General features: G+C 39.4%; 1 protein-coding gene across 2 annotated transcripts; it reads right to left on the bottom strand.

The window, feature by feature from the left end:
* On the bottom strand, positions 1–27,533 carry CENPL (centromere protein L). Of its 2 annotated transcripts, XM_044002977.1 has the most exons (5): positions 27,315–27,533; positions 19,530–19,705; positions 15,941–16,192; positions 10,671–11,213; positions 1–4,245 (listed from the first exon to the last, which is right to left on the bottom strand). In XM_044002977.1, the coding sequence occupies exons 2-5, from the start codon at positions 19,701–19,703 to the stop codon at positions 4,174–4,176; spliced, it is 1,041 nt and encodes a 346-aa protein (XP_043858912.1). In that variant the 5' UTR covers positions 19,704–19,705; positions 27,315–27,533; the 3' UTR covers positions 1–4,173. The 2 variants fall into 2 exon arrangements, with proteins under 2 accessions (XP_043858912.1, XP_043858914.1); XM_044002979.1 differs by lacking the exon at positions 10,671–11,213.
* Between the last annotated feature and the right edge of the window lie 7 nt (positions 27,534–27,540).

Here is a 27,540-nt window from a genome sequence, read left to right on the forward strand (position 1 = left end):
TAGGTGCCAGCACAGTTCTAAGTGCTGGACACATACAGAAGAGAAAAAGTACAACAATCCCTGTCCTCAAAGAGCTTAAATCTATCCAATAGTATAGTAATTCATTGGTCATTGGGCAGATTTCATCTTTAGAATACCTAAAGTCAATATTTATTAACTATATAACTCTTGGCACCTCCTTCCCTTCTTTTCTGACACTCTTATGGAAGCCGAAGGGGGATCCATGGAATGAAGGGCCATTTGTTAAGTCTTTGTTTTATGGATTTGTCATGGTCAAAATTGTCAAATTAGGGTTGGTAATAAGCCCAGGTTGATCCTCCGACAACATCCTGTCTGTGACTAAGACAACGTTCAAAGCTTTCCTGGCATGGTAAAGCCTGCCAGACTTTGTGCTCTGCTGGCATAGAGCCCTGTCAAATCTACCTCTAAAATCAGGATGAGAGAGTAGGTCTTTGTGAAACATAAGTAGTTATTGTTAATAAAATCTGGATTATAATCTGAAGAGTCTTTGACAAATCCAAGTATTTTTAAAACTTCCAGTTCACTATTACCGCTTTTATTTTTTAATCTTATTGTTTTGAGTCCCAATTTTTCTCTATCCTTCTCCCCCACACATTAAGAAGGTGAGAAAAACAAAACCCATTAAAAATATATATAGTGGCACAAAACAAATAGCCATATAAACCATGTCCAAAAAAAATGAAAAGAAAGAAAACACGCTTCAATTTGAATTCTGAACCATTGTGACTTTTAAAAGAAAAATTTCAAAAAGTATTTTACCAACTGTCCTAAAATGTATCATAACTGCCATTGTGATCCATATCACAGCAACTTATTCTTAAGCAATTAAATATTTGCTCCGATGCCAGCAAGAGAATGTGTTTAGGCTAGTATAATCCAACTTGTAAAATTTTTCTTAAATGGTAGCAAATATTCTCTTACTCTGTGTGATTAGAATTTATAATCCTTCAGCTTTAACCTAATAGTGGCATGCTAACAGCAACAAAATAAGTTTTCGACTTTTAGAGAATTTTGATTTTTTTTTTTTAACATTCTACCCTTTCAGCCTAGGATACTTCTTTGGCCACAAAGGGATCTAAATAAATAATAAACAAGGAGACCTAGAGTTAGAGGTCTGCTTGCATGGATGATGGCTCCGAACTTTGGCTTTACAGTTCCTTATTTGAGCACAGCCTACAAGAACCTACTTTTAGTGGACTCTTGTAGGAGAAGTTCCACTCTGGACCCAAATATCCTAACTGAAAGACAGCATAGCACTTGCATACCAAATGGCTATGACCTCCCTCTCAGTAGAATTTGGAAAGAGGTATTATAGACATAAAGCATTAAAAATCTCTGATAAAAGAGCTTACAAAAATACAAAGCTCAAATTCTCAATTATTAAACACAGAGGTAAAAACACACAATAGAAAGCCCTTTTCTTTCCCAATCATTTCCTTCTGTTTCTCTAACAGAATTCTTTTCAATCTGGTAAATTTTTAAGTGCTTGTATCATAGGCTCAAGCCACTTGAGGAGATCCAAAAGTCCAACAGAGGTTACCTGTTCTGAAGCACTTGGTCTCAATGAGGAGATAAGACCTACTAGGAACCTATAAGTACTTCTAGGTGGCAAAAAAAATTCCATCATTCTTTCATCACTCCTAATTTAGTTTGGCTGGTCTCAGACAGAGGCCATAAAGTCTGTCAAAGGGGATTACTTTGTCCAAAAAAAAAAACAATAAAGGAAAAGAAAAGACCCATGAAGCCTTTTCAGCTTAGTAAAAACCACTGAGCTGGCTCACCACTGGCAAAGCCTTGGAAAACAAAGCCCTTACACATACATAATGTGAAAGAGTTTAAGTGCCAAAATGAGTGGTATATGAGAATATAAACTGAGAAATTTAGTGTATGAGAAGCATAATGAGAAGCAGCTATAGTGTAGTAGAAAGTGCATCTGTTAAAAAACCTGAGCTCTAGTCTCAGCTCCATATTGATTAGAGCTCCCCTACAAAATGAGAATCTCAGTATCTACCCTGCCTATTTCAGGGGAATACTGTAAGAATCAAAGGAGAACACGTGAAAAAGGAATCGTAAAGAACTATAAAAATATAACAATATAGTATTTTATAAAATGGATGGAGCACCAGGGCCCCAAGAAGTCTGCAAAAGCATCATGGACCAGATGTGACTTGAGCTAAGCCATAAAGAATGGATAGAACACATTTGGAACAAAAGCAGCCTGGAAGAATGAGAGGGAGAGGAGATCAAGAGAGATGAGAAGTTTTTATCTTCTCTTACCCTAAAACAATTTTTTCTCATTTTTTTTTGTTCTAGTTGAAGGCAGATTGTTTCATTTGTTTGTACCTCAATTAATTCACTTGAGCAATATAAGTGCCTATTTGGAAGGTACTAAGCCCTAGAAAATATAAAATGAAAAATAAATGACAATTTACAATGCCAAGGAACTCATAAGTCTAGATGAGACACTAAACAAATAATTATAGTACAAGCTAGAAAATAACTCATAAGGGGCAGCTAGGTGGTGCAGTAGATAGAGCACTGGCCCTGGATTCAGGAGGACCTGAGTTCAAATCCCACCTCAGACACTTGACACTGACTAGCTGTGTGACCCTGGGCAAGTCACTTAACCCCAATTGCCTTACCAAAAAAAAAAAAGAAAATAACTCATACATTTCCTTACAATTACCACACAACAGAAACGTGTAAATGCCCAGCTAAAGAAGTTAGGCCAAGACTAGGACAGTGGTACTGGTACCAGGGTTGTCCTTTATCTTTTTGTTAAAGACTGGCCTTTTGCCATTTGCCCCTTTCCAGTATTCAGAGAGTTAATCCTATCAAGGTTCTAGTATGAAGATAATCTTTTGTTGTATATTTCACAAGCACCCTGTAAGAAATCCATAGGACTAGATACATTCAAAGGAACAACCATCCTTTAACCAGAGAGGGCCTCCCTACCAATGAATAAAAAGCTATTCTCCTAAAAAAGGTTTTGAGGCTCAGGAAGTAAGGAAAGCAGATCTAGCTAAATTATACTGGGCACTAGTTACTCCTCTGTAAAAAAGAAGTTGGATTAAGTGATCTCTAAGGTCTCTTCCAGGTCTGAATCCTAAAGCTATAGAGTGGCACAGAAGAAAAAGAAACCTGCATCTATAGTCAGAGGGCATAAATTTTTATCTCAAACTAAAAATTATATAATCCTAAGTTTGGCTAGGTTTAGACTAAATGACCTCAATGCTACCAGAATAGGATTCAAAGCTAGAAGGACCTTGAAGATCATCAAGGAGAAATAGAAGAGAATAAGCATTTATTTAGGGCCTATTTTGTGCCAGCATCATGCTAAGCACTATACAGATTATTATCTCAGTTGAGGAAATTGAGGCATATAGAAGCAAAGCAATTTGCTCCAGCTCAGACAGGTATGAAACAACAAAATCAGAATTTGAACAACTCAGGTCTTCTGATCCAAAGTGCCTATGCTGTCTGTCTGTCTCTCTCTCTAAGAGGTGACAACTGAAACCTTAAAGGAAAAGAGACCTACCATTTTAAAATCAAACACTTTATGTCATATTAAAATATGCATATTTAATTCAACAGTGCAAAATAGTTAATGTCATTACAAAATAAAAGCAGATTAGCAGCTAAAGTTTTGCACATTAATCTATCACCTCTTGCTTTTCCTCTGCAAATGCTTTTGTGGCACTCCAGGAAAATGAATTAGAATTTCTAGGGAAAATTTTTTAATGGGCAAAACTAACTAGATGAATCTAAGATGCAAATTGGGCTTAGGCTTTCATACGTAATTAGAAAGACTTATTTTAGTGTCCCACACCAATTTTAAGAGGACTTCAAATGAAATAAAAAGGGTGATGTACGATGAAAATCAGCAATCTCCAGTGGTGCTAGAAGCTGATATTGAAGGCCATCTTGTCTGACAAACCAGCACCTGACTGTAACAGCCACTGCTACTTTCTCCATTCTTCTGGCTCCTTGTTAGACTTCACCACTGAGACCACTCCTCAAGCACCATGACAGATGTGAAAAGCTATGGCCACTTCAGGCAACAGCACAGCTCACATACTGGCCCATTTTGGCCAAACAGCTTACTGGTAAAAGTAGCATATGATCAATCCACAAGGTATAGTCCACATAGAGTCACTCGATTTGAAAAATTGCCAGTTCTGTCAGAAATGCCAATACTCCAATCAGATATTTGCTACAAAGAATCTGCAAAAGAAAGAAATGTTTGGTGTTAAACTATAACAAAAGAAATATGTCAAAAAGCAGTTTATTTGAACTGAAATTATAATACCAATTTTACATCACAGTGACTGCTAGGATGTTATCATTATGAAACATTACTTTTTTATACATGATTCCTGTTGCCAGGCATTTCATTTCATGTGTGACCATGGGAAAATCCTTTTTCCTCTATAAAGTAGTGTGTGTGTGTGTGTGTGTGTGTGTGTGTGTGTGTGTGCGCACGCATGCGCGCTTTGTGCTTGTTTAAAGCAATCCTGAAAGAAAATGGAGGATCAGTGAAGGGATAGGGCCTTTGTTATAGGTGAATGGGATGAGTATTTGTCAATGGTTCAATGTCAACATGGCAGAAGCTCTCCAATGCAGAAGCCCGAGGATCTGTGTTAGCCTTGGATAAAAGTATAAATAGCATGTTCATCAAATCTGCAAATGACACAAAGCTAAAAGAGATAGGTAACACTGAATAACAGATTCAGGATACAAAAAATATCTCGACAAGCTAGAGAACTAAATCTAATGAAACTAAACAAAAATAAATGTAAATTCTTATGGTCCTGTACCACCCCCACCCCCGCCCAAAAAAAAAAAATCTTCACAGGTACAAGATGGCAAGATGACAGTTTGTATAAAAAAAGATCTAGTAATCTTAGTAGCATGTAACATTTCTGATGTGGGAGCCAAAAAAGCTCTGGTAACTGACAGGCATAATTTAAAGAGGTTGAGGTGATCTCCCCACACAAGATGTAGTGGAAGCAGGAAGGTATGGTCAGAAAGACATCTCCTAAGGAAAAAGGTCTGTCTGTGGTAAAAGGGAATCAGAGGGGCAAAAGACCATTTTGGAAGTGGCTACCCTTTCCTTCAGCTTCTGATTATTCACAAAAAGTTTCTTGACTTTGTTGACTCTTTCCCATGCACTTGTCAAATGGAGACAGCATCATGGAAGTAGAAACAATCAGATGCTGAGAAAGAAGACGACGAGAAGCTGTCTAGCAAATGAGACAAGGAAATCATCATACAGCTTAAATTTTTAAAAGACTTAGAGAAGATGAAAGTGGCTGAGGAAGAATGCCAAAGAACAATCCTTTCATAAAAGGAGTGTCAGAAGCAATTTTTGGTGATGAATACAATGTAAAGAATAGAGAGGTTTCTTAAAAATCTGATTCAGGACAAGAAAAAACTCTAAGCAGGACATTGAACACTTCTCAGTAGAGATGGTTTGACACTAATGATCACTGAAGATGACAGCACTACTCAACCCTCATTTGCTCCTTTTTTTCTCCTACCACACTTTCAGACAGGGAAAGATAAAACAGAAATGGTGACGGGGAGTTGAAACACAAATTAAGTGAGAAGAGAGTGGGAGAACCTAAATGACCAATCTCTATCCTGTAGGACTAATGATGAAATCTTTCTTCTTTGGAGAGCAGTGATGGGCTACAGATACAAACCAAAGCAGAAGATGTGGCACACGGCCAGTGTGCTGGTCTGTTTTACTTAACTGATTACTTTTTTACTAGAGGATCTATCAGAACAAGAGGAGGGATGTGACTAGAAAATGACTATTTCAATAAAGCATATAAATAAACAAGAAAACTGCCTAGCTAACCTCAACAAACTCAAACCATCAGACCCAGAAAATGTGAAGTTCAAAGGATCATCAATGTTGAGCTGAGAGGAACCTTAGAAGTCATCTAGTCCAAAACCCTCATTGAATAGATTGAGAAAACTGAGAGCCAAGTAGGTTAGGTGATATGCCATCAGACTCAGCATTCAAACCCAAGGCCTCTAACTCCAGAGCCAGGGTGCTTTCCATTCAACCACACTGCCCAGAGGGATGAAGGTACTTGTACATTTGATTAGAGGTGCAACATGATAGAAATAGAGAGAGCACACAGGAACCCCGTCTCTGGTACATTACTAATAGTATCACAAGCAAGCCACTTAACAGTTCTGAGTCTTAGTTTGCTCATGTGTAAAACAGAGAGACTACCTGAAGTACCACCTATCACAGGGTTGCAAGATCCCTTCAAGATCTAAACTACAATTGCACATTGTCCTGTGATGATTGAAGATAAGATGTCACAAAAGTCTTAGTGCAGATAAGGGTTTTGTTTTTTGTTTTTAATAACAGCAAAACCACACTAAGACTTTTTTTTTTTAAGTGAGGCAGTTGGGGTTAAGTGACTTGCCCAGGGTCACACAGCTAGTAAGTGTTAAGTGTCTGAGACCGGATTTGAACTCAGGTACTCCTGACTCCAGGGCCAGTGCTCTATCCACTGCACCATCTAGCTACCCCTGCACTAAGACTTTTGAGATAGTATGTATGTGTATAAAAGCTTGCAAATATTAGCATTCTTACTGTTATTGTACAGGGTAACAAGAGCTGTATTTAAAATGAGAACACCTGGGGGTAACTAGGTGGTGCAATAGATAAAGCACCAGCCCGAGATTCAGGAGGACCTGAGTTCAAATCCAGCCTCAGACACTTGACACTTACTAGCTGTGTGACCCTGGGCAAGTCACTTAACCCTCATTGCCTCACTTTAAAAAAAACAAACCAACAAACAAAAAAAGCCATGAGGTCTCACCAGACCCCATTCCTTGACAGAATGGCTATACTGGCAGTAGTAGTAATAAGAACTAACATTTCTAAAGGTTATTATCAACATTTTACATATAAGGAAAACTGAGTCTGGGAGAAATTAAGTGGTTTGCCCAAGGTTACAGAATTAGCAAGTAGCTGAGGCAAATTCAAATTCAGATCTTGCTCTTGCCAAGTCCAATGCTCTGTACCAACCAGCTGCTTTATCAGGGGAATGATGTGGACGGAATTTACCTAGATTTCAGCAAAATTTCATGTTTTCCTTGTGTACCAAATGTGGGCTAGATTAGAGGTTCTCAATCTCGTGGGCCATGAAACCGCTGAGTAATGCTCAGTTTTGGTGAGAGGTCCACAAATCGTAAATAAGCACTCTTCCCTCTTCAATTCATCCTCCACAAAGAGCCAAAAGAATTTACTCGAAGTACAGGTCTCACAATGTCACTCCCTGAATAAGAATCTTCAGTGGCTGCCTATTGCCTCTAGGATAAAATACAAAATCCTCAGCTTGCCACTTAAAACCCTTTATAACTGAGCTCCAGCTTGATTTCTAGACTCATTTCCTATGACTTCCCCTTTACACACTTGACATTCAGCCTAGCAGTTGGCCAATTTCCTATTCCCTGAAGTCAGCCTTCCATTTCCTACTGCCACGCCTAATATGCATACCCTCCTCACCTGAACCTCTTGGAATACTTGAGTATCCTTCAAATCAAAGCTCATCTCAAATACAAATTTCTACAAGGAAGTCTTTCTTGGTCCTTCTAATTGTCAATGCTTTATTGATTATTCCTCAAGTCTTCCTTATTTTCATGTTGTATCCCCAAAAGGATGTTAGCTACTTGAGGGCAGAAATGACTTATTATTTAGCCTCTTTCAGTCTCATTTTCCTCATCTGTAAAATGGGAATAAAAATAATAACATCTACTTCACAGAATCGTTATGAGGATAAAAGGAGATATATATATATATACATATATATATATATATATATATATGTATAAACCTTAAAACATAATATAAATGCTATTTTATGATGAGGAAGATGATGATTCCCTGGTCTTTGCAAACAGGAGGCACAAAATAAATGGTGGTTGTTATTTATACATTTAAAACATTACTGAATTCATAGTATTTTCTTAATGGATGTTAATAGTACAATTGCTTGTCACATGTGACATCTAAGTATGTTCATACTCAAAAAGGCTTGGAACCACTCGTCTAAATATTTGTATATTCTGATGGAATCGAAATGAGTTGCAGGACTATGCCCAAATGGTAGTCATTAATAGGTAGTTTCCAACTTGGAAAGAAGTCATGAGCAGGGTATGCCGCTTTTTCTATGGACTTCTGCTATCTGGCATTTTTATCAATGATTTAATAGAATGCTTAATAAATCTGCACTTTGCAGGAAGTTGAAAATGAGCTAAAATGGTAGCAGGCAAAGGACCTAAAAAGAACAAAAGATGGGACAAATCAAAGAAGATGAAATGTAACAGGATTAAATGGGTTCAAAAAGAGCATCCTCACAAGTATGGAATGGGGAAAGCATGGCTAAACATCAGTTCTGAAAAAGAGCTCAAGATTTTCATGAAGAATAAACAGCATGTGACTTAGCAGCCAAAAATGCTAATGAGATCCTAGGTCACATTAAGAGAGAAGCATAGTGTCCACAAAGGGGAATGTGATAATCCCCACATATCTGCTATGTCCAGGCCTCCATCTGGAATACTGTCTTCATTCCTGGGAACCATATTTACGAAGACAATGATAAACTGGAGTGTGCCCAAAGTAGGGCAACCACAGTTGGTGAGGAAGCCACAGACCGAGCTTTATATAAAGATAAGTTACAGACAATGGAAAAGGTTTAAACTGGCAGACGGGAAAGGAGAAACATGATTGAAGTGTTATCAAATGAAGGAGCATTTATCTTGCCCAACTCTACCCATTGCTAAGACCAGTGAGTGTCAACTGTAAATAGGCAGATTTTAGTACAACATCAAGATTTCCTACCAATTAGAACCATCTCAAAGTGTCGAGACATAGTAAGTTACCTCTGCTAGAGACTTTTCAGTGGAGATTTATAGAAGAGATTCCTCTTCAATTTACACTACATGGTATAAATTCCTCATCTGTAAAATGGGGGAAATAACCCCACCTACCTCAAAGGGTTGTTGTGAGGAAGGTCAAATGAGAAAGTATTTGTGAAGCGCTTGGCTGAATGCCTGGCACGTAGCAGACAGTACAGAAACATTAGCTCTTATTTTTATTACTTGTGACCTAGGCTAGATAAAGTTTCCATACCAGTTGGCCTTGGGATCTGCCCATGAGTTGCCCCTGAACTTCCAGCCCATGGGAGATAGGGAGACCTAGTCTACCCACCCTACCCCCAAAAAAGACACTTCTAAGAAACAAAACAAAACAAAAAGACAAAAAGCAGGGGCTTTTTGTGGCTAAAATTGCTATCCATAATAAAAGCGCTTAAGCTCCTTTGGGTTCTATGATAATTTATATTATATATTATGGCTAAAATACAAACAAATTCATTATTAAAGTCCTAACAAAGCTTTAATAACTTACCTTGTTGGTTGAGGTAGCTAGGTTGTTATAGAGTGCTGAACTTGGAGTCAGGAAGACCTGAGTTCAAATCTGGCCTCAGAAACTTACTAGCTGTAGGACCCTGGGCAAGTCACTTAAAACTCTGTCTACCTCAGTTTCCTCATCTGTAAAATGGGGATCGTAATAACATCTCCCTCACAACCTCAGGGTTGTGGTGAGGACAAAATAAGGTGTTTGTAAAGCACATTGCAAACCTTAAAGGACTAAATATAAGCTAGCTAGTATTATGATAGAAACAATCTGCAAATGGCATTTGAATAGATTTCATTGAATGGATTTCAATACATAGGACAGGGCTTACCTTTTTCCCTGTTGTAAGGCTTTTTTTCACACAGGATCATAGGAACAAAGAATCACAGCCTGACCCCTGGCAAGGACCTTTTGCATTGTCTAGTCTTAACCTGAGGTCTGTGAACTTGTGTTTTTCTTCTAATATTTCAATAACTGCATTTCAATAGAATTGGCTTCCTTTGAGATCTCATACATTTTATTAGGAGCCCACAGGCCTTACCAAGGTGGCCACAGAATCCAAACCACAACAAAGAGTGAGAGCCCCTCATCCAATCCAACCCCCTCATTTTACAGCAGGCACGTGAAATGACTTGCCCAAAGTCAGAAAGTGGCACAGCATCAAAACCAGGACTTTTGGCTCCCTGCCCAGTGTCCTGTTTTAAACTGAAGGAAACAAAGGCTCAGATGGGTTAAATGATTTGTCCACAGGCAACTGGGTGGCACAGTGGATAGAGTGAATTCAAAGGCATTCTCAGACACTCACTAGCTGTGTGACCCTGAGCAAGTCACATAACTTCTCCCAGTCTCAGTTTCCTCATCTGTAAGATGGGGATAATAATAGCACCTATTCAACAGGGCTGCTGTGAGGATCATCAAATGAAAAACTATATGGAAAGCACTTTATAAACCTTAAAGAAGCATAAAAGTTAAGTGGAAGAATTATGACTCAAGCAGAATTTGTCAATGAAACAAAGTATTTTAAGTACAATGGTATAATAAAGTTGTCCTCTTTGCAAATAAATTTGCAGATTTTCTCATATTCACCCTTAAATTATTTTTCCACTTTCCTAATTGTTAATTGGAAAGTTCTAATTGCCATTTATTTTACAAGCTAAGTCATAAAGCAAAACTAATTAATTCTAGTTTAATTGCTCAAACTAACCTTTATTTTCCCATCAGTATGTGCAGAAGCTACAGATGTTGACACACAGACCAGTCTCGTAGCTGACAAATTGATTTTGAAATGTCTGTGAAAATGTGAACAAAGGCAGTCTATGAACAGGTCAACCTCCTCCTGTGTTATCTCCTCAGGTGTTTGGTGGATACTGTCCCACAAAGCTTTTGCATCTTCAGGATTTATTGCATAAGAAATGTCCAAACTCTGAGGGCTACAGGGTACAGACCAAAGCAATTCTGTAGCAGTCCTATAATGTTCCAGATTACACGAAGTCCACATAGCAGCCATCCAGGAAAGATTGAATGCACTAATTCTTAATCGAGTGAATCGACAGTCAAAGGTTTTCTGAAACCAAGTTCCAATTAAGGCCGTGTTAGACTCTGCCCCATTTGCAAGGAACAAAGGCAGACAGGTAAAATCGTCTGGCACATTCTCCAGAAGACTATTTCCATACACACAGCAAAACCAACCTGTCCATACCACTTTATCTTCTGTATTCTTTGATGACAACTGGGATTTGGATACAATCTGCGAGAGAAAAAATACGTAAAAATATTCGAGTTCAAACACCTACTTACAAATTCTTATTTCTCCTAATTTGCTTTTATTACAACTGAAATACTCTACCAGGAATTGAAGAAATGTCTTTTCAATTAACAGTTTTTTTCAACTTTTTATTGATTTTTAAAATAGTTTTTACTGATATCTTGTTTTTACATCACTCAAATTTCCCCACATATTCTTCCCCTCTTCCTTTCCAGAGAGCTATCTCCTGACACAAAGAATTTTTCTGATTAATTTAAGTAATCTGGTCTTCCATTAAAACCATTAAAAGCAAGGGGTACTGGAACCGGGTACATACACTTTACCTATTTAATGTAGGATATCAAGATCCAGAGACATAGGACCATAGAACTGAGCTAGAAGAGGCCTCAGCAGCCCTCTGGTCCAACACCTTTTTCATTTTACACATGAGGAAGGGACACAGGAAAGTTTAAGTTACTGGCCCAATGAGGAAATGGACCAAACAGAATTTGAACCCAGGTCCTGTCACTCCAAAGCCAGTCATCTCTCCACTTACTGCTCTTGGGAAGGACACAGCACAGGAAGGCTTCTAGTAAACATCTAGTTCAGAAGGTTCTTAGCTCAGAAGCCCCTAAGAGGTCTATGGATAGAATACAAGGGGACTTATAGACTTGGGGGGAAATTACATCTTTATTTTTCTTTAATCCTATTTTATCTTAGACACTTAAAAATAATATTCTGAGAAGGGACCCACAGACTTCACCAGATTGCCCAAAGGGTTAGCCAATAAGCAGTGCCTGTTGTGTGCTAAGCACTCTGGATACAAAAAAAGGCAAAAGACAGTCCCTCCAGGAGTCAGGAGAACCTGAGTTCAGATCCGGCCTCAGACACTTGGCACTTACCGGCTGTGTGACCCTGGGCAAGTCACTTGGCCCCAATTGCTTCACCAAAAAAAAAAAAAAACAAAAAACTCAGTCCCTCCTCTCAAGGAGGTCACATGTCACATTCTATTAGGGAAATAGCATGCAAATTATGAGGCACTAGAATTAAGGGGAACCAGGAAAGTCATCTTGCAGAAGGTAAGATTTTGGCTAAGACCTTAAGAAAGCCAGGAGAAAGAAACAAGGAGGGAAAACCTTCCAGACATGGGACAGACAGCAAGTAGAAATGCCCAGAGTCTGGAGAGTGTCTTGTTTGAGGAACAACAAAGATGCCAATGTCACTGGATTAGGACACACAGATTGGAGGGACAGGAAGGAATAATTAGGTTTAAGAAGATTGGAAGGGACCAGGTTATAAAGAACTTGGATGCCAATCTGAGGATTCTGATGCTGAAGGTCATGGGGAATCATTAGAGTCTGTTAAATAGGGTCAAATCTTTGCTTTAGGAAGATTAAGCTGACAGTTGAATGGAGGGTGGACTACAGTAGAGAGAGATTTGAAATCTACATTCCTACTAATTTGCTGCTGAGCACCTTTGAAAAAAGTCACACAATCAGGTCAATTAGGTCCATTATAAATGTGTTAACTAATCTCAACTGGGCTCTCCATTTTGTATAGAATACAAATATACTACCCATAACAGCTACTTCAAACCTTCTCTTCCTTGCTCAAACCCCACACATCTCCTGCAGACATGTTAGCAAAAGCCCTCACCTCTTACTTTACTGAAGAAATTAAAGGTATCTTCTACTGAACCCCTTTTCTCCTACTCTATACCTCAAAAACCCCTAAATCATGCCCCATTCTCTCCTCAAGTCTCTGAGGAAAAGATGGCTCATCTTCTTGCAAAAGTCAACCCAGTACTCATGTCCCTGATTTCATACCATCCTGCCTCCTCTGATAGGAAAGATTGCAGAGAGAAGGGGTTAAGCTAACACACCAGCTCCTTCATGGCTTCCTACCACTATGACCAGATTTTCACCAGTCACAAAATTATTCATTTGATCCTTCCATTCCCTTTAAGCAATTATCCTTTACCCCTTTTCTCTTCCATAGCCAAACTAGAAGATGTACTAGGTGGGCAGCTAGGTGGCACAGTGGATAAAGCACCAGTTCTGGATTCGGGAGGACTTGAGTCCAAATCTGGCCTCATACACTTGACACTTACTAGCTGGGTGACCTTGGGCAAGTCACAACTCTCACTGCCCCGCAAAAAAAAAAAAAAATTTAATTGCCTACATTTGTTGTCTCCAATTTCTCACATCTCACTAGTTCCTCAACCCTTGCAAAAAAGCTTCTTACTACACCATTCAGTTGGAACAACTCTCTCCAAAATTTCCAATATTCTCTTTACTGCTAAATCCAAAAGCCTTTTACTTGACTACTCTGTTGCTTTTGAAGCATCCATTCTCCTGGATACTTCTGGTTCCCTTGACTTCCTGGTTTTCCTCCTATCTCATTACTTACTCTTTCTCAGTTTCCTTTGCTGGATCACTATCCATATCCATTCCTCTTTGGGTAAGTGTCACCCAAAACTCTACTCTGGACTCTCTCCCCTTCTCTAAGAGAATTCCTATGGGTTCACTTATCATCCCCATACAAATGACTCCTAAATTTATATCACCAGCCCTAATTTCCTTTCTGATTGACAATCAGATATTGCCTGATACCTTCTAGGTGTATGTGCCCAAGGCACCTCAAACTTATTATGTCAAAAACAGAACATATTGTCCTCCCACCTACATTGATCCCTGCTCCAAACTTTCTTTGTTGATGAAGGCACCACTGTGTATTGCAGGTTCCCTGTTTCCCAGCCTCAGAGTCACCCTTGACTCTTCCCTCTCCCTCAGCCCTCATCTGGACTACTGCCATAGCTTTCTAACTGCTTTCACTCACTCAAGCCTCTCCAATCCATCGCCTCTCTCCAATCCATCATCCACACAGCTGCCAAAGTGATTTTCCTGAAGAATTTGTCTGACCATGTCATCCCCTACTCAATAAACCCCAATGGCGACCTCCTTCATTTAGGATCAAAGATAAGTTTTTGATATCTAAAGATCTTCATAACTGGTACCACTCTTATTTCTCCAGCTTTCTTACACATCACTCCCTTCCACACACTCTACAGTCCATCCATAGTGGCTTACTTGCTGTTCTTCACAAAGGACACTCTATAGTCTGTCAGTGTGCCTTTATACTGGCTGTTCCCCCATTTCCTAGAAAGTTTTCCCTGCAGAAGTCGTGGTTTCCCTTCAGATGCCCCCTTTTAGAGGAGGTGTTTCCTATTTCCTCTGGTTGCTAGTGCCTTTCCCTCTGAGGGCAGCTTCCATCTACTCCGTATCTATCTTGTAGATACTTTGTTTACATATATGCTGGTCCAGCATTAAAACGTAAGTTTCTAAAGGGCAAGGCTTATTTTTGCTTTTCCTTTACATCCCTAGCACTTAGCAGTGTCTGCACACAGTAAGTGATTAACAAATGCCTGTTGACTGACATGAGACCTACCTGCAAGTATGTGAACAGGTATTATGAAGAAGAGATATATTAGACTTGCTCAACTTGGCCACAGAGGGTGGAAATTGCAGAAATATGCAGAAAGGTATATTCAGGTCAATGTAAGGAGAAATTCCCTAATAATTGTAGCTTCTTCCTAATAATTTCCTAATTATAGCTTCCAAAAATGGAATGGGCTTCTTTGGGCAGTGACTGATAGATTCTTTCTCGGGGGCAGCTAAGTGGCACAATGTATAAAGCACCAGCCCTGGATTCAGGAGGACCTGAGTTCAAATCTAACCTCAGATACTTGACACTTACTAGCTTACTAGCTGTGTGACCCTGGGCAAGCCACTTAACCCTCATTGGCCCACCACCCCCCCCCCCCAAAAAAAAATTCTTTCACACTAAAGTTTTCACCCAAAGATTCTGGTACAGGGATGATTTAGATTAGATGGCCTCTGAAGTCTGAGATTCAATGGATTTTTAAAGTCAGGATTCATGATTTAGATCCTATCCTGATAGCGACAGCTACAGCTTGGCATTCAGGTTGCTGACTCCTAGACATACTTGAGGAAAGTCATTCATAAAGACATATATTATGGAGTTTCCCATTCTCAGTTTTATCAACCATAAAATTTCTCAAATTAGTATTACAAGAAACATCATGCAAACAGCTTCCCAATAATAAATGATGAGAATGTCGTGTTTCCCCAACACCACCACCACCTCTAAGACTCAATGAGAGTAGAATTGAATTTAACTAAAACACTATCTCAATGACGTGGATAAAAGTCACCACTTTCTTACATGTATTACTGTGGAGAGCATTAAAATGTGTAAATGAAGAGATAATCTGCATTAAATCAAGTTTTGTATTCTTCCTCAAACCAGTTCTTCTGATCCACTAGTTCTGAACCTAATCAACACAGGATTAATATAGCCCAATCTTAATCTTTTTCTGTTCACCATCTGCTGAAGGAGCTTAAGTTAGTAGTGAAATATTAAGCATCAGGCAGGAAGGTATGAGAGGGCAGCAGAAATGAAACTGAATAAAGCACAGAAGAGGTACACATATAAGTTGACTAAATTTGTCTAAATAAAAAAATATTTTTTAAATGCCTGGATTAAGAAATAGCAGGGAATGGGTTATAGCATCACAGACCTAGACCTGGCAGGCACACAACTACAAATCTCAAAATTAAGTAGAAAATTAAAATCATTCGGCTCTCTACATATTCTCTTCAGTCATTAATGATATACACATGAAAAAAGTATATGCAAATGTCTCCTACCTGGACAAGAAATGCTGCTGGGTCACCTTGTGTGCCTTTTATTCCTGAGAGCATGGAGAAAATCACTTTCAAGTTAAAATCGGCTCCCATCTCCACAGCCAGGCCTTTTTGCTTTTCAGCAGCAAGGAAGGACTTCAGAAGTGTAGAATACTTTTTGAGATTAGAGTAGGAGAATCTATACAGGGGAGTAAGGGTATATAAGGTCCACTGTCTATGTAGAAGAAAGGCAATCTTTTGTGGGTCAATGTTTTCCTAAAATCAAGAGAGACATTAAGGTTTTAAGAATATAAGTAGAAATTTGAGCTCAATGAATAAGATTTTATGTATTCTAATCCATGGATAATTAACTTGTGGTTTCTGAAAAGTATTGATGGCATTTTACCACTCTCTACCATAGATAACTCTTCTCTCAATTTTTACTTTCCTCTCTTTTACCTTACCCACTTTTCCCTGTTTTCCCTACTAGTACATTGGTGAGCATCTACTAAGACTTGTATTCTTCTCTGCTTATACTGTAGCTCTATCTCTTATACCCAAAAGTCCAACTTAGCATTTACAGTGCTAACTCCTAACTGTACTTGAAGATTAATAAAAAAGATACATGTGATCAAATTCTTGGTTCTCAATTGTGTCATATGTAAAATCTAACATTAATAGTGTGAGAAATAAACTGGAAAAGAACTTAGAATTAATATTTATAGCGCTGTGGTGTTTACATGGGCAAACAATACAGATAACTGACTAACTATATACATATTTATATAGTTATTATGTTTTAAAAGTGAAGATTTCAAAAGCTCTTTAGACACTGTCATTATCAATTCTTCAAGAAATATAGTAAAAAATTATTCCTTCTTTATATTGAGGAAACAAAAAAAACTATATTAAGAAGAGTTATGTTGGCCTTCTAGTGAATAGTTGATGAAATTAAATTGGTGCTGCAATGATCCAAGACAACTCTGAAGGACTTATGAAAAATGCAATTCATCTACAGAGAAAGAACTGATGGTATCTGAATACAGATAGAAGTATAATTTTTGATGTTGTTAGTTCCTTTTTCTAAAGTTTTTTTTTGTCTATGTTTTGCATGACTGCAAATATAACACATTGAATAGCTTGGGTTTTTAAGCGGGGTAGGGAGGGAGGAAGAGAATTTGGAACACAAAGTTTTAAAAATTGATGTTACAATTTGTTTTTACATGTAAGGTGGGGAAAAATTCTAAATAAATAAAGAAATTTTAAAGAAATTTGGTGTAATCTTTTTTTAAGTTCATTCTGGCAGTTACAGTTACAAAATGTATCCTACTTTTTGATCGTTGCTTTTTTTTTTTTGATCATTGATTTTTGATACCATTTGCTAGGACTTTAAGTAAAGTGCTTTGTAAATTTTAAGCACAAAAAATGAGTTATGTCTTGCTCTACTTATGCAGTAGAAACTCCTTTTGCATCTTATAGGTAATTCAATAACGAGTTAAAGGTCTGGCAGCTGGTTTGTGTGGTTACTGGAACAAGGGACTTTTTGAATGGCTCTGTAAATTCTAGTAAAGTGAGCTTGCACTTTAGAGAGGGGAATTGGCCTCCTGATACCTTCAGTCTCTCAGAATAGGAATTAAAATTTTAAATTTGTTCATTCATATCTGCCTTTCCTTTACCTAGATACTAAACACAGAGTTGAGAATCTCAGGCTTAATGTTTCCACCTCTGTATGAACAACTATACCATTGAGATTCTGATCCCTCAATTAGCCTTTTGTGGTGATGAGAGCCAAGATACACATTTAAATACTTAGATGAATCTATCATATTATGCACGGATAACTAAAGACTTAAGAAGAACATAACAGCTCTCTTCAAGTATGAGGGACTGTAACAAGAAAGAGGAACTAGACTTGTTCTGCTTGGTGCCAGATTACAAGATTCTATGTAAGGAAAAGCTTTCTAACAACTAAACCTTCCTACAAGGGGCATTCCTCAAAATACTCAGCTTCTATGAACTGCTCCTCAGCTACACAAGGATAGTCATGACCGTGAGCTCAACGTCACTGTCAAGTATTCCACTTCCATGATCAAGAACTCTAAAAATCCCTTATCTGATTATAATTTCTGTCATTCCATTTTTCCCTCAGCCTTATCCCTACTAAACCTATTGATTGTCCTCATCTTCACTTCCAAGTCATCACCCCTACTCAGGTTTCCCTTCCTCCCTTTTTACCTCAGAACCTTCATTTAATAAATCCAGCTGTATGGCATCCTCTATTAATATTCCTTGTTCCTTTAGCCTCACCAATTACACCTGGCTATGAAACTCCACTCTGAGATTATTCCCACTATTCATCACCTCACTCCTAACTCATATACAGCTAAAAAAAGTTGGAGAAGTTCACACAAACATGCTTCCAAATCTTTATTTCCAGTCCTAATCTTTCTCCCGAGATTCAGTAACATATCATTCAGTATCTTTTCCCTTCAAACTCACCACTCTCCCAAATTCTTTCCCTCTCTCTCTCTGGTCTAGGACACTACCATCCTTCCAGTTACTCTGGTTCACAATCTCAGTCTCATCCTAGACTCCTAATTCTTCCCCTAATTCATTTGTCAATTCCTATAGTATATTCCACCACAACATATCCTAAATCCATCCTTTCCCTTCATTCATATAGTCACTACTCTAATTCAGGCCTTTACCTAGCCTTCACATTGGTTTCCTTGCCTTGTTCCTGTCTTCCTACAGTTTGGCACCAGTGCTGCCGCAGGAGTTGCCAGAGGGATGTGATGTCCAACATCCAACTGCCTAAGGGACTCCGGCTCCTGATTTTTCCTCAGGGTTAACTCCCGAAGCCTTTCCCATATATGGGTAGAGCCACAAGGCAGCAGAGGTTTAAAATCAGGGTTTCCTTCCCCTAGGCGAGTTGCCTGCCAAGGCTAACAAGCCCCACCTGCCCAAAGCGACTGGTTTTTAAGGCATCAGTGATTCACCTTCTCCCCTTCTCCTGTTAGTGGAATCAGTTCTGCCACAAGAAGGCCAGGAGTTGGGCTTCGGTTGTCAGAGGCTATTTGAGACACATGCAGTTATGCAAGTTACAGAAAATGAACATCTAGGTCAGGTTATGAGGCAGAAGAGCAGTGGGGCCTGAAGCAAAAAGAACCTGCTGATAAAAAACAGTAGGCCCAGAAAATCAGAGGTTCTTCAAATGATGCTACTACCTCTGAGTTGTTGTGAGCAAACTATTTTGTAAATTTTAAAACACTACATAAAGGGGCAGCTGGGTGGCACAGTGGATAAAGCACAGGACCTGAGTTCAAATCCAGGCTCAGACACTTGACACTTACTAGCTGTGTGACCCTGGGCAAGTCACTTAATGCTCATTGCCCCTCAAAAAAAAATAAAATAAAAAACCACTATATGAAGTGAGGTATTATGCTGATAACCAGAAAGCTAGACAGCAGATGGCCTATTTTTGTCCATAAAAAGATATGAAATCATCAAGATTTGAAGATGTCACAATATGCAATGGTTAAAAAAAATAACCTAGTTATTATGATAACCACAGATCCCCTGAAGTAAGAAATAAAGACCACGTGAAGCTTACTTGAAATGGTGAGCACTGAGGAATTTTCCTTCGAGTCGGTGTCTGACCAAACGGAGTTTGCTTTCTGACTGATGCTAGCTGTCTCTGAAAAGGGCTGGCACTGGTAAAGTAATCTCTAAGCCTTGGAGGCACCCTGTGTTTTGGAGTGAATTCTGGCACGTTCAATGATTCCATAACTATACAAAAAGAAAAAAAATTAGATTTTAGACACTAAAACAGTAATGTATTTTTATAGATTCAATAACTACACTTACATATTGTATATACACATACATATATACACACATTGTCTAATAGCTATTTCCTATTAGACACTTAAAAATCAGAATCTTGGAGATGAAAGAAACCTTAGAAGTTCCCTTAACTAACCCCTACCTGAATAATGAGCAGTGGCTCAGTGAATAAAATGCTGAGCCTGAAGTCAGGAAGATAGCTTCCTGAGTTCAAGTCCAGCCTCAGACACTTACTAGCCGTGTGCCCCTGGGCAAGTCACTTGCCCCTGTTTGCCTCAGTTTTCTCGTATGTAAAATGAGCTGGAAAAGGAAATGGAAAACCAAACCACTCCAGTATCTCTACCAAGAAAATCCCAAAGAGTCATGAAGAGTCAGACATAACTGAAATGACTGAATAACAACAAACCTGAATTATGAAACTCTTCCAAAGCTCCTCTACCATGTAATCTAGAAGACTTCTAACCAAGACCATCCAGCTCTCACATACCTACTTCAGCAAAAACCTGAAATTCACACCAAACTGACTGATAAGAAAACCAGTGATAAAATATAGACTTCTTCCAACACATAACTGCACAAAAACTCAACCAAAAGCCCATGGGCAGAGGAAATTAAGCTAACAACAAAGCCACAAATAGCACAGGCAAACCCATTCTCCGAATGCTACCAAGATGGTCAGAAGGAGTCAAGGCAGGGGCCAGTGAGAGGCAGCAACCAGAACAACACTTGCACTAGGACAGCTAAGACCAAGAGGCACTAAGATCCCTAGTAACCTGGCCCTGAAATGTCAGAAAGGGCCTGAAGTTCCAGAATTCTGTACGACAAAGATGGAGTAGGGAAAGAAGGGAGCAGTACTAACCTTGGGATTTGGAGGTCTTCCTAGGAACCCAGAGAGAAATCAAACATGACAACCTACCCAAAAGTATAGTAGGAGGCCACGCCTCACCCTAACACAGGTCCTAATTCAGGAACTAAAGCTAGAGAAATGAGTAAATTAAAAAAAAAACAACCAGCCAGTATTAAAAATTATTGTAGATAAACTGTAGATATTATAGATATATTGTAGAGATACACGAAAATGAAGTGAGCAACTAACAAATACAAACATATTCAAAGGAAAAAAATTTTTTTCAAAAGAACTACATGAATACCTAGAAGAAATGAAGCTAGAAGTTTAAAAAAAAGGGAAGGGGGGCGGGGAGCTAGGTGGCGCAGTGGATAAAGCACCAGCCCTGGAATCAGGAGGACCTGAGTTCAAATCTGGCCTCAGACACTTGACACTTACTAGCTGTATGACCCTGGGCAAGTCACTTAACCCTCATTGCCCCATTTTTTAAAATCCCAACTAAAAAAAAAAAGGGAAAGGGAATAAAAGCTGTAGAGGAAATAATTGAAAAGGGAATAAGTAGCTTAGAAGAGAAAGTGCTAAAACCACTTACCCAAGAAATGCAATCCCTAAAGACTATAATAGACTAAACAGAAAACAATGATTCATCAGAAAGCAAAAAGTATTAGAACAAAATCAAAAGACTGAAAAAATAGAAGAAAATGTAAGATGTTGGATATCAAAAACACCCAACCAGGAAGAAAAAGTTAATGCAAGAGAATTTGGAATAAGTATACTCCTTGAAAACCATTATTAAAAAAAAAAATTTGAAGGATACTATATATCAAGACATCATAATTGAAAACCCAGAAGGGCAGAACCAGACGGCAAAGAAAGAGATGCTAGTTGTCTTTGAAAAGGGCTGGCACCTCCTCAAAAGTACTCCAAAAGGAAAACTACTAAGATTGTCAGAAACAAAATCCAAGACCTGTATTTCAAAGCAAAAAAAATAATATGAGAATATCCAGAAAGAAGTAATTCAAATACCAAAGTGCTACAATCAGGATCACACAAGACCTAGCAGCTTCTATTGGAAATTGGGAGTAGATAATGGAAAACAACATTGCAAAAGACAAAAGATACATAGTGTTATAACCAAAAATAATTGACCCTGAAAAGCTAAGTATAATGTTACATGGGGAACCCCCCCCCAAATGGGGGATGGAACAGCAAACTCCCAAGTATTATTTATTTTTAAAAAAAAATATCAAAGAGGAGTAGGAACTTTGAGGAGGCTTGTTTGGTTTGGGGGGGTTTTGTGGGGCAATGAGGGTTAAGTGACTTGCCCAGGGTCACACAGCTAGTAAGTGTCAAGTGTCTGAGGCCACATTTGAACTCAAGTCCTCCTGACTCCAGGGCCGGTGCTTTAATCACTGCGCCCCCTAGCTGCCCCAGAATTTTGAAATACAAACACAAAAGTCTAGAGAAACCTAGAAAGGTAAATTCATTTGTGCAAGTGGACAGAGCTCTATGATGATGTGGTGCTAAGGAGTCATAGTCAGGATCAAAAAAGCCCAGGCAACTGCCAATCAAAAAGGAGAGGAGAGGGGGCAGCTAGGTGGCTCAGTGGATAGAGCACCGGCCCTGGATTCAGGAGTACCTGAGTTCAAATACGGCCTCAGACACTTGACACTTACTAGCTGTGTGACCCTGGGCAAGTCACTTAACCCCAATTGCCTCACTAAAAAAAAAAAAGTCATAGAGAAATTTAAATAAGACAGGTAGCCTAAGGGTGGTTTTGTTCTGTTTTGATCTTAGAAGACTAAAATAGGAATAGGGAATTATATTAGGAAGGAAAGGAGAACATAACAGAGGTGCATAAGCTGAAGAATGAAGAGTCCATTCAGACATGGAAGAAGGGGTAAGTGATCTCGTCACAAGTCTCTTTCATGTGAAAAGGACAAAGGAAGGTTGAAAACACACACACACAGAGTTTGGTATAGAAATACATTGAGCTCAACAAGGGAAAAGGTGGGGACAGGAGAGAAAAGGTTTAAGAGAGAGGGCAAAATATTAAGGGAAAAGCAATAAGCAAAATAAACTCCTTTGTTGGACGTGGGAGGGTGAAGGTAGAGAGTAAAAGGAAAAATTAAAAACCTGTGATCAGGGGAGTGGCAAGGGGAAGAGGAGAAGAATGATGGAGTAGAAACAGAATACTTCATTTACAGATCACAAGTGTTAGGCAAGCTCCTCTATTACCATATTGTTCTTCTTTGTAAAGAGGAATGTGGAGTCAAAGAGCAAGACAGAATAGAAGGAAATACACAATTAACAATTATAACTATAGAAGGGAACAACATGAATTCAACCCATAAAAGGGAAAGGGATAGTAAAATGTAATGGAAGACAGAATCAAGCAATATTTTGTTTATAAGAAATACATAGGGGCAGCTAGGTGGCACAGTGGATAGAGCACTGGCCCTGGATTCAGGAGGTCCTGAGTTCAAAGCCGGCCTCAGACACTTAACACAGAAAGAAAGAAATACATGGACTTAAAATGAGAGGCTAGAAGAGAATCTATTATACTTCATGTGACATCAAAAAAGCAAAGGTGGCAATAATAATTTCAGAGAAGGCTATAGTAAATATCGAAAAGATAAAGAGATAAGTAGGAAAACTATATTATCCTTAAAGATACCCAAGATTACAAATGAACATAAATTTTAGCTATATGCACTGAAATGTATACTTTCTAAATATTTACAAGAAAAGTTAATCAAATTGAAGGGAGCAGGCATTAATATAATAGTAGAAGACATGAATGTAACCCTTTTAGATCTAAACAAATACAACAAAAAGATAAAACGGAAGAAGTTAAAGACCTGAATAGAGAAGATCGGAAAAATAGAGATAATAGATATTTGGCTATCACTGGATGGGAAGAAAAAGGAATTTTGCTTTTTCTCAGCCATGCATAGCACTTTACTAAAACTGATCATGACCTAGAGTATAAAAACCTCACCAAAAAAGTAGAAATACTGACTACATTCTTTACTTATAAAAATGCAACAAAAATTATATTCAACAAAGGAATTTGGGGGAAAAAACAATTAAAATTAACTGAAGACTAAATAATTTAATCCTAAAAATTTGGTGAGTCAAAGAATAAAACATGATAACAAATAGAAAATGTCATCAAAAAAATAACAGTAATAAGAAAATACACCAAATTTATCGGTTACAGCTAATGCAGTAGTGCTTAGTGGGAAATCTATATGTCTAAGCACCTTCATCAAAAAAAAGAAAAGGAAGAAACCAATGAAATGGGCAACTAAAAAAACCTAGAATAGGGGCAGCTAAGTGGTGTAGTGGATAGAGCACTGGCCCTGGAGTTGGGAGGACCTGAGTTCAAATCCGGCCTCAGACACTTAACACTTACTAGCTGTGTGACCCTAGGCAAGTCACTTAACCCCAATTGCCTCACCAAAAAAAAACGAAACAAAACAAAACAAAAACCTAGAATAAAAACAAATCCAAAAACCACTCCTAAGCACCAAAGTAGAAATTCTGAAAATTCATTCTCATATACTGTATTTCTTATGATTATAAACTTCTCTGGAGGATCTCACAGTATGCCCAATCATTTTTCTAAGGGTATATATAGTGCTGCTACATTGTTATTCTTTATAAATATTTTCCACTCTTTTATTCTTTAGGATACGTTGTAAGATAAGTTTTTGCTTACTAATTTCTTTGTTCTGCTAGTTTTCCCTTTGAGGGTTATCCTACAAGGGATTCTTTCCATTCCCCTCTTATTTCCAATTTGGCTCTCATATCCTTTTTGAGGTGTCATAGGGGAATTATCACTCATTAAACCATCTTATCTAAACTCCCACTTGTTCTTTTTTTATTTTTATTTTATTTTTTCAATTAACAAGCATTTATTTATTCTTATACCACCCCAGAAATTTGAGAAAAGAAAAAAAGAGCCACTTATAACAAACATGCAAAAGCAAACAAAACAAATTCCTGAATTGACTGTGTCCCATTCCATATCATCCTTCTGTCAGGAAGTAGATAGCAAGCTTCATCATCATTTTTCTAGAATCATGCTACTACATTCAACAGTTCTTAAATACTTCAAAAGTGGCCAACTTTACAATGTTGTTACTCTAACAATTGTTCTCCAGGTTCTGTTCACTTAAATCTGTAACTAATCACATAAATCTTTCCAGGTCCCTCCAAAACTGCCCCTTTCACCATTTTTTATGCACAATAAATATTTCATTACATTCATGTGCCATAATTTAGTCTTCATTTCCTGCTCATCAACCTATTGAACCTTTGTATCTCATGCACATAATAAACACTTTACAAATGCTCCTGGAATCAAACTGAACGTTGACATTGTATTTTGGACATAGGCAACGTATAGATATGTTTTACTTGACTATGTGAACTTGTTAACAAGGAAAAAAATTTTTTAATTTCCTTTTTGTAAATAGAAGAAAATAAGAAGGGAATAACGATAACAATGTGGAAAAAGAAAGGAAAAAAACAACAAAGCATTTTCAAATGCACAGAAGTGAACTGAAGGAGGTTTAGAGGGATATTGACAGGTAAGACAGCACCGAATTTAGTATATGCTTAAAAAATAAAAGCAAGCTGTAAGAAATGGAGATGTACATTTAATATACAATACTCTCTCTGATCTTTGTATATGAAAATGTTCATGTTTGTTGGTGTTCATCAAGTGCAGAATAACAAATTTTAAATACATATTTAAAGAGATAAAAAGTGCTATGTGGAGTCCAAGGAAGGCAGGAAAGGCCACAAATGACTGGAGGAGTTCAGAGGAGGTAAGATTTGAGTTGAGCTTTAAAGGATAGTTAAGCATTTAATGGGTAAATATTGAGTAAAGAATGGGATTGCATGTATCACCTATGGAGATGCTGCATGGCGCTTGTTCCTGTAGGTGCTACAGCCACTACTACTAAAGACCTAGAAAAGAAAGTTCTTGCCTCCAAAGTCTTGGGCACAGTCAACATCAAAAACTGATATAATTTTATCAAAAGAAATTACATTAAAGAAGCATTAACATCTGCTTTGCTGCTGTACCCTAAGGATCATGGGATTTTTTTCCATCTGACTTAGAGCTGATTGTGTTATCTCCCTCATTAGAATGGGATCCTCTTGAGAGGAGAAATTGGCTTATTTTTTTGTATGTCCAGTTCTTTAGCACAATGTTTTCCAAGTAGTAAACGCTTAACAAATGCTTTATTGCTTATAGGGAGTGAAGGCATAGAGAAAAACAAGTAGGCCAGTAAATGTACATCAGGCATAAGGAATGGGGTAATGCCAGACACTGTCCTTGGTGCTACGGATACAAAGACAAAAATGGAAAAAAATCCCCATTTTCAAGGAACGTGCATTCTATCAAAGGAGAAGGCAGGCAGATGTATGTCTATGGAAGCTATGTACAAATACAAGGTAATGGAGGTGAATCGTGGAAGTAGCAGCTGGGGGTGGGGCAGGAGATGAAAGGTCTCATGCAGTAGCTGAGTAGGAGTTGCCACCTTCTCCGAATCAGAAGGGGAAGAAGAGACTGGGAGATGACAAGGAACGTAGTAGGGTACTCGAGGGAGCTTTCAGATGGACTCAGTCTGGTCAATTTAAATAGGATGCATTAAGCAGGGGGCTGTGAGATTGAAAGTGTAAAGAGAGGGAAAAGGTTTGGAATAGTGGCCACAGAGAATATGTCAGACTGGAGTGGAAGGATTATCCAAGGTAAAGAGGGGGCAGGTGAGGTGAGGAAAGTCAGCTAGATTTTGTAACTTTCTCCTGAAATAGCCAGCAGCCCACGAGCAGAAATGAAGGAAGGGGCTGGTGAGGGAGGTCGGGGGAGTAAGCGAATTCTAAGGCGAGTCCCAGATCTGGGCCCGGGGGGGAGTGAAGCCGAAGCTGACCGGACCGGAGAGGAGAGGGGCCTAGAAGTGACAGCGAGGGTGAAGACGGGGTCTGGCGTGAATCGGAGAGCAGGGGCTGCAGACGCGGGGGCGTGGCCCAGGATGGACACTTAATAAAGACTAGCCAGACCACCCAAGGGGGTCCGAGTTCTGAAGCTTCGCGATCTCGGTGGGGGGCAAAGCATCGCGGGCCGTTGGTACCGGCCGAGCAGTGACCACAGCCTGCGGCACGGTCATTCATTGGCGGGGTCCTGAGCCCCGGAGCAAAGCTCCGAGCAGGGGTACAAAGGAGGTGACTGGGCAGAGCAGCAGTTGGGGTTCACTCTCGGTCGGTCCGCACGCGCTGGGGAAGCGCCTGCAGGTTCTGGCCGCTAGGAGCGGGGGAGAAGGTAAAAGAAAAGAGAAGCAAATCGAACCCAGAAGCGAGGCCTGGACCCAGCCACAGATTCTGCCGGCGGTCATTCGGCCCAGACTCGAACAAGGGCGCCGCCAGGGGTGCGGGCTTGGGAAAGGTGTAACAATCGGCTCTCCGGCTGCGGCCCCACCCTGCTCGGCTACCCTCGGGCGGCTGTCATCCCCTCTGAACCACAGGAAGCCGAGCCCCCAGCAGCCCCCGCCCCCGTCCAGTGCTCGGAAAGAGCGCGGGCTGGAGAGAGGCCGGTACGCCCGCCCGCCTGGCCTCGCCCGGCCGGCCGCCTGCCGGGTGGACCAACGGGCCGCAAGCCCCCGCCGCCGCCGGGGCTCCCTTCCAGAGTCTCACCTTCCGCCCGCTGCGGGCAGGGCGGCTCCGGTGCCGGCTAGCCCTCGTAGCCGAGAACCTCAGCTCCGGCGGGTCCGTTGCATCTTCCAGGCGAGGCCCCGCCCCAGTTTGAAATTGTTTCCCGTCGAGCTGCGCGGCCAACTAGAGACACCCCACCCCCACCCCCACCCCGTGTCCTCCTCCTTCCACCCATTCGGCATCGGGTTGCCCGGCCGGCCACCATCTT

This window comes from Dromiciops gliroides, chromosome 4, assembly GCF_019393635.1.
Source record: "Dromiciops gliroides isolate mDroGli1 chromosome 4, mDroGli1.pri, whole genome shotgun sequence".
NCBI classification, from domain to species: Eukaryota; Metazoa; Chordata; class Mammalia; order Microbiotheria; family Microbiotheriidae; genus Dromiciops; species Dromiciops gliroides.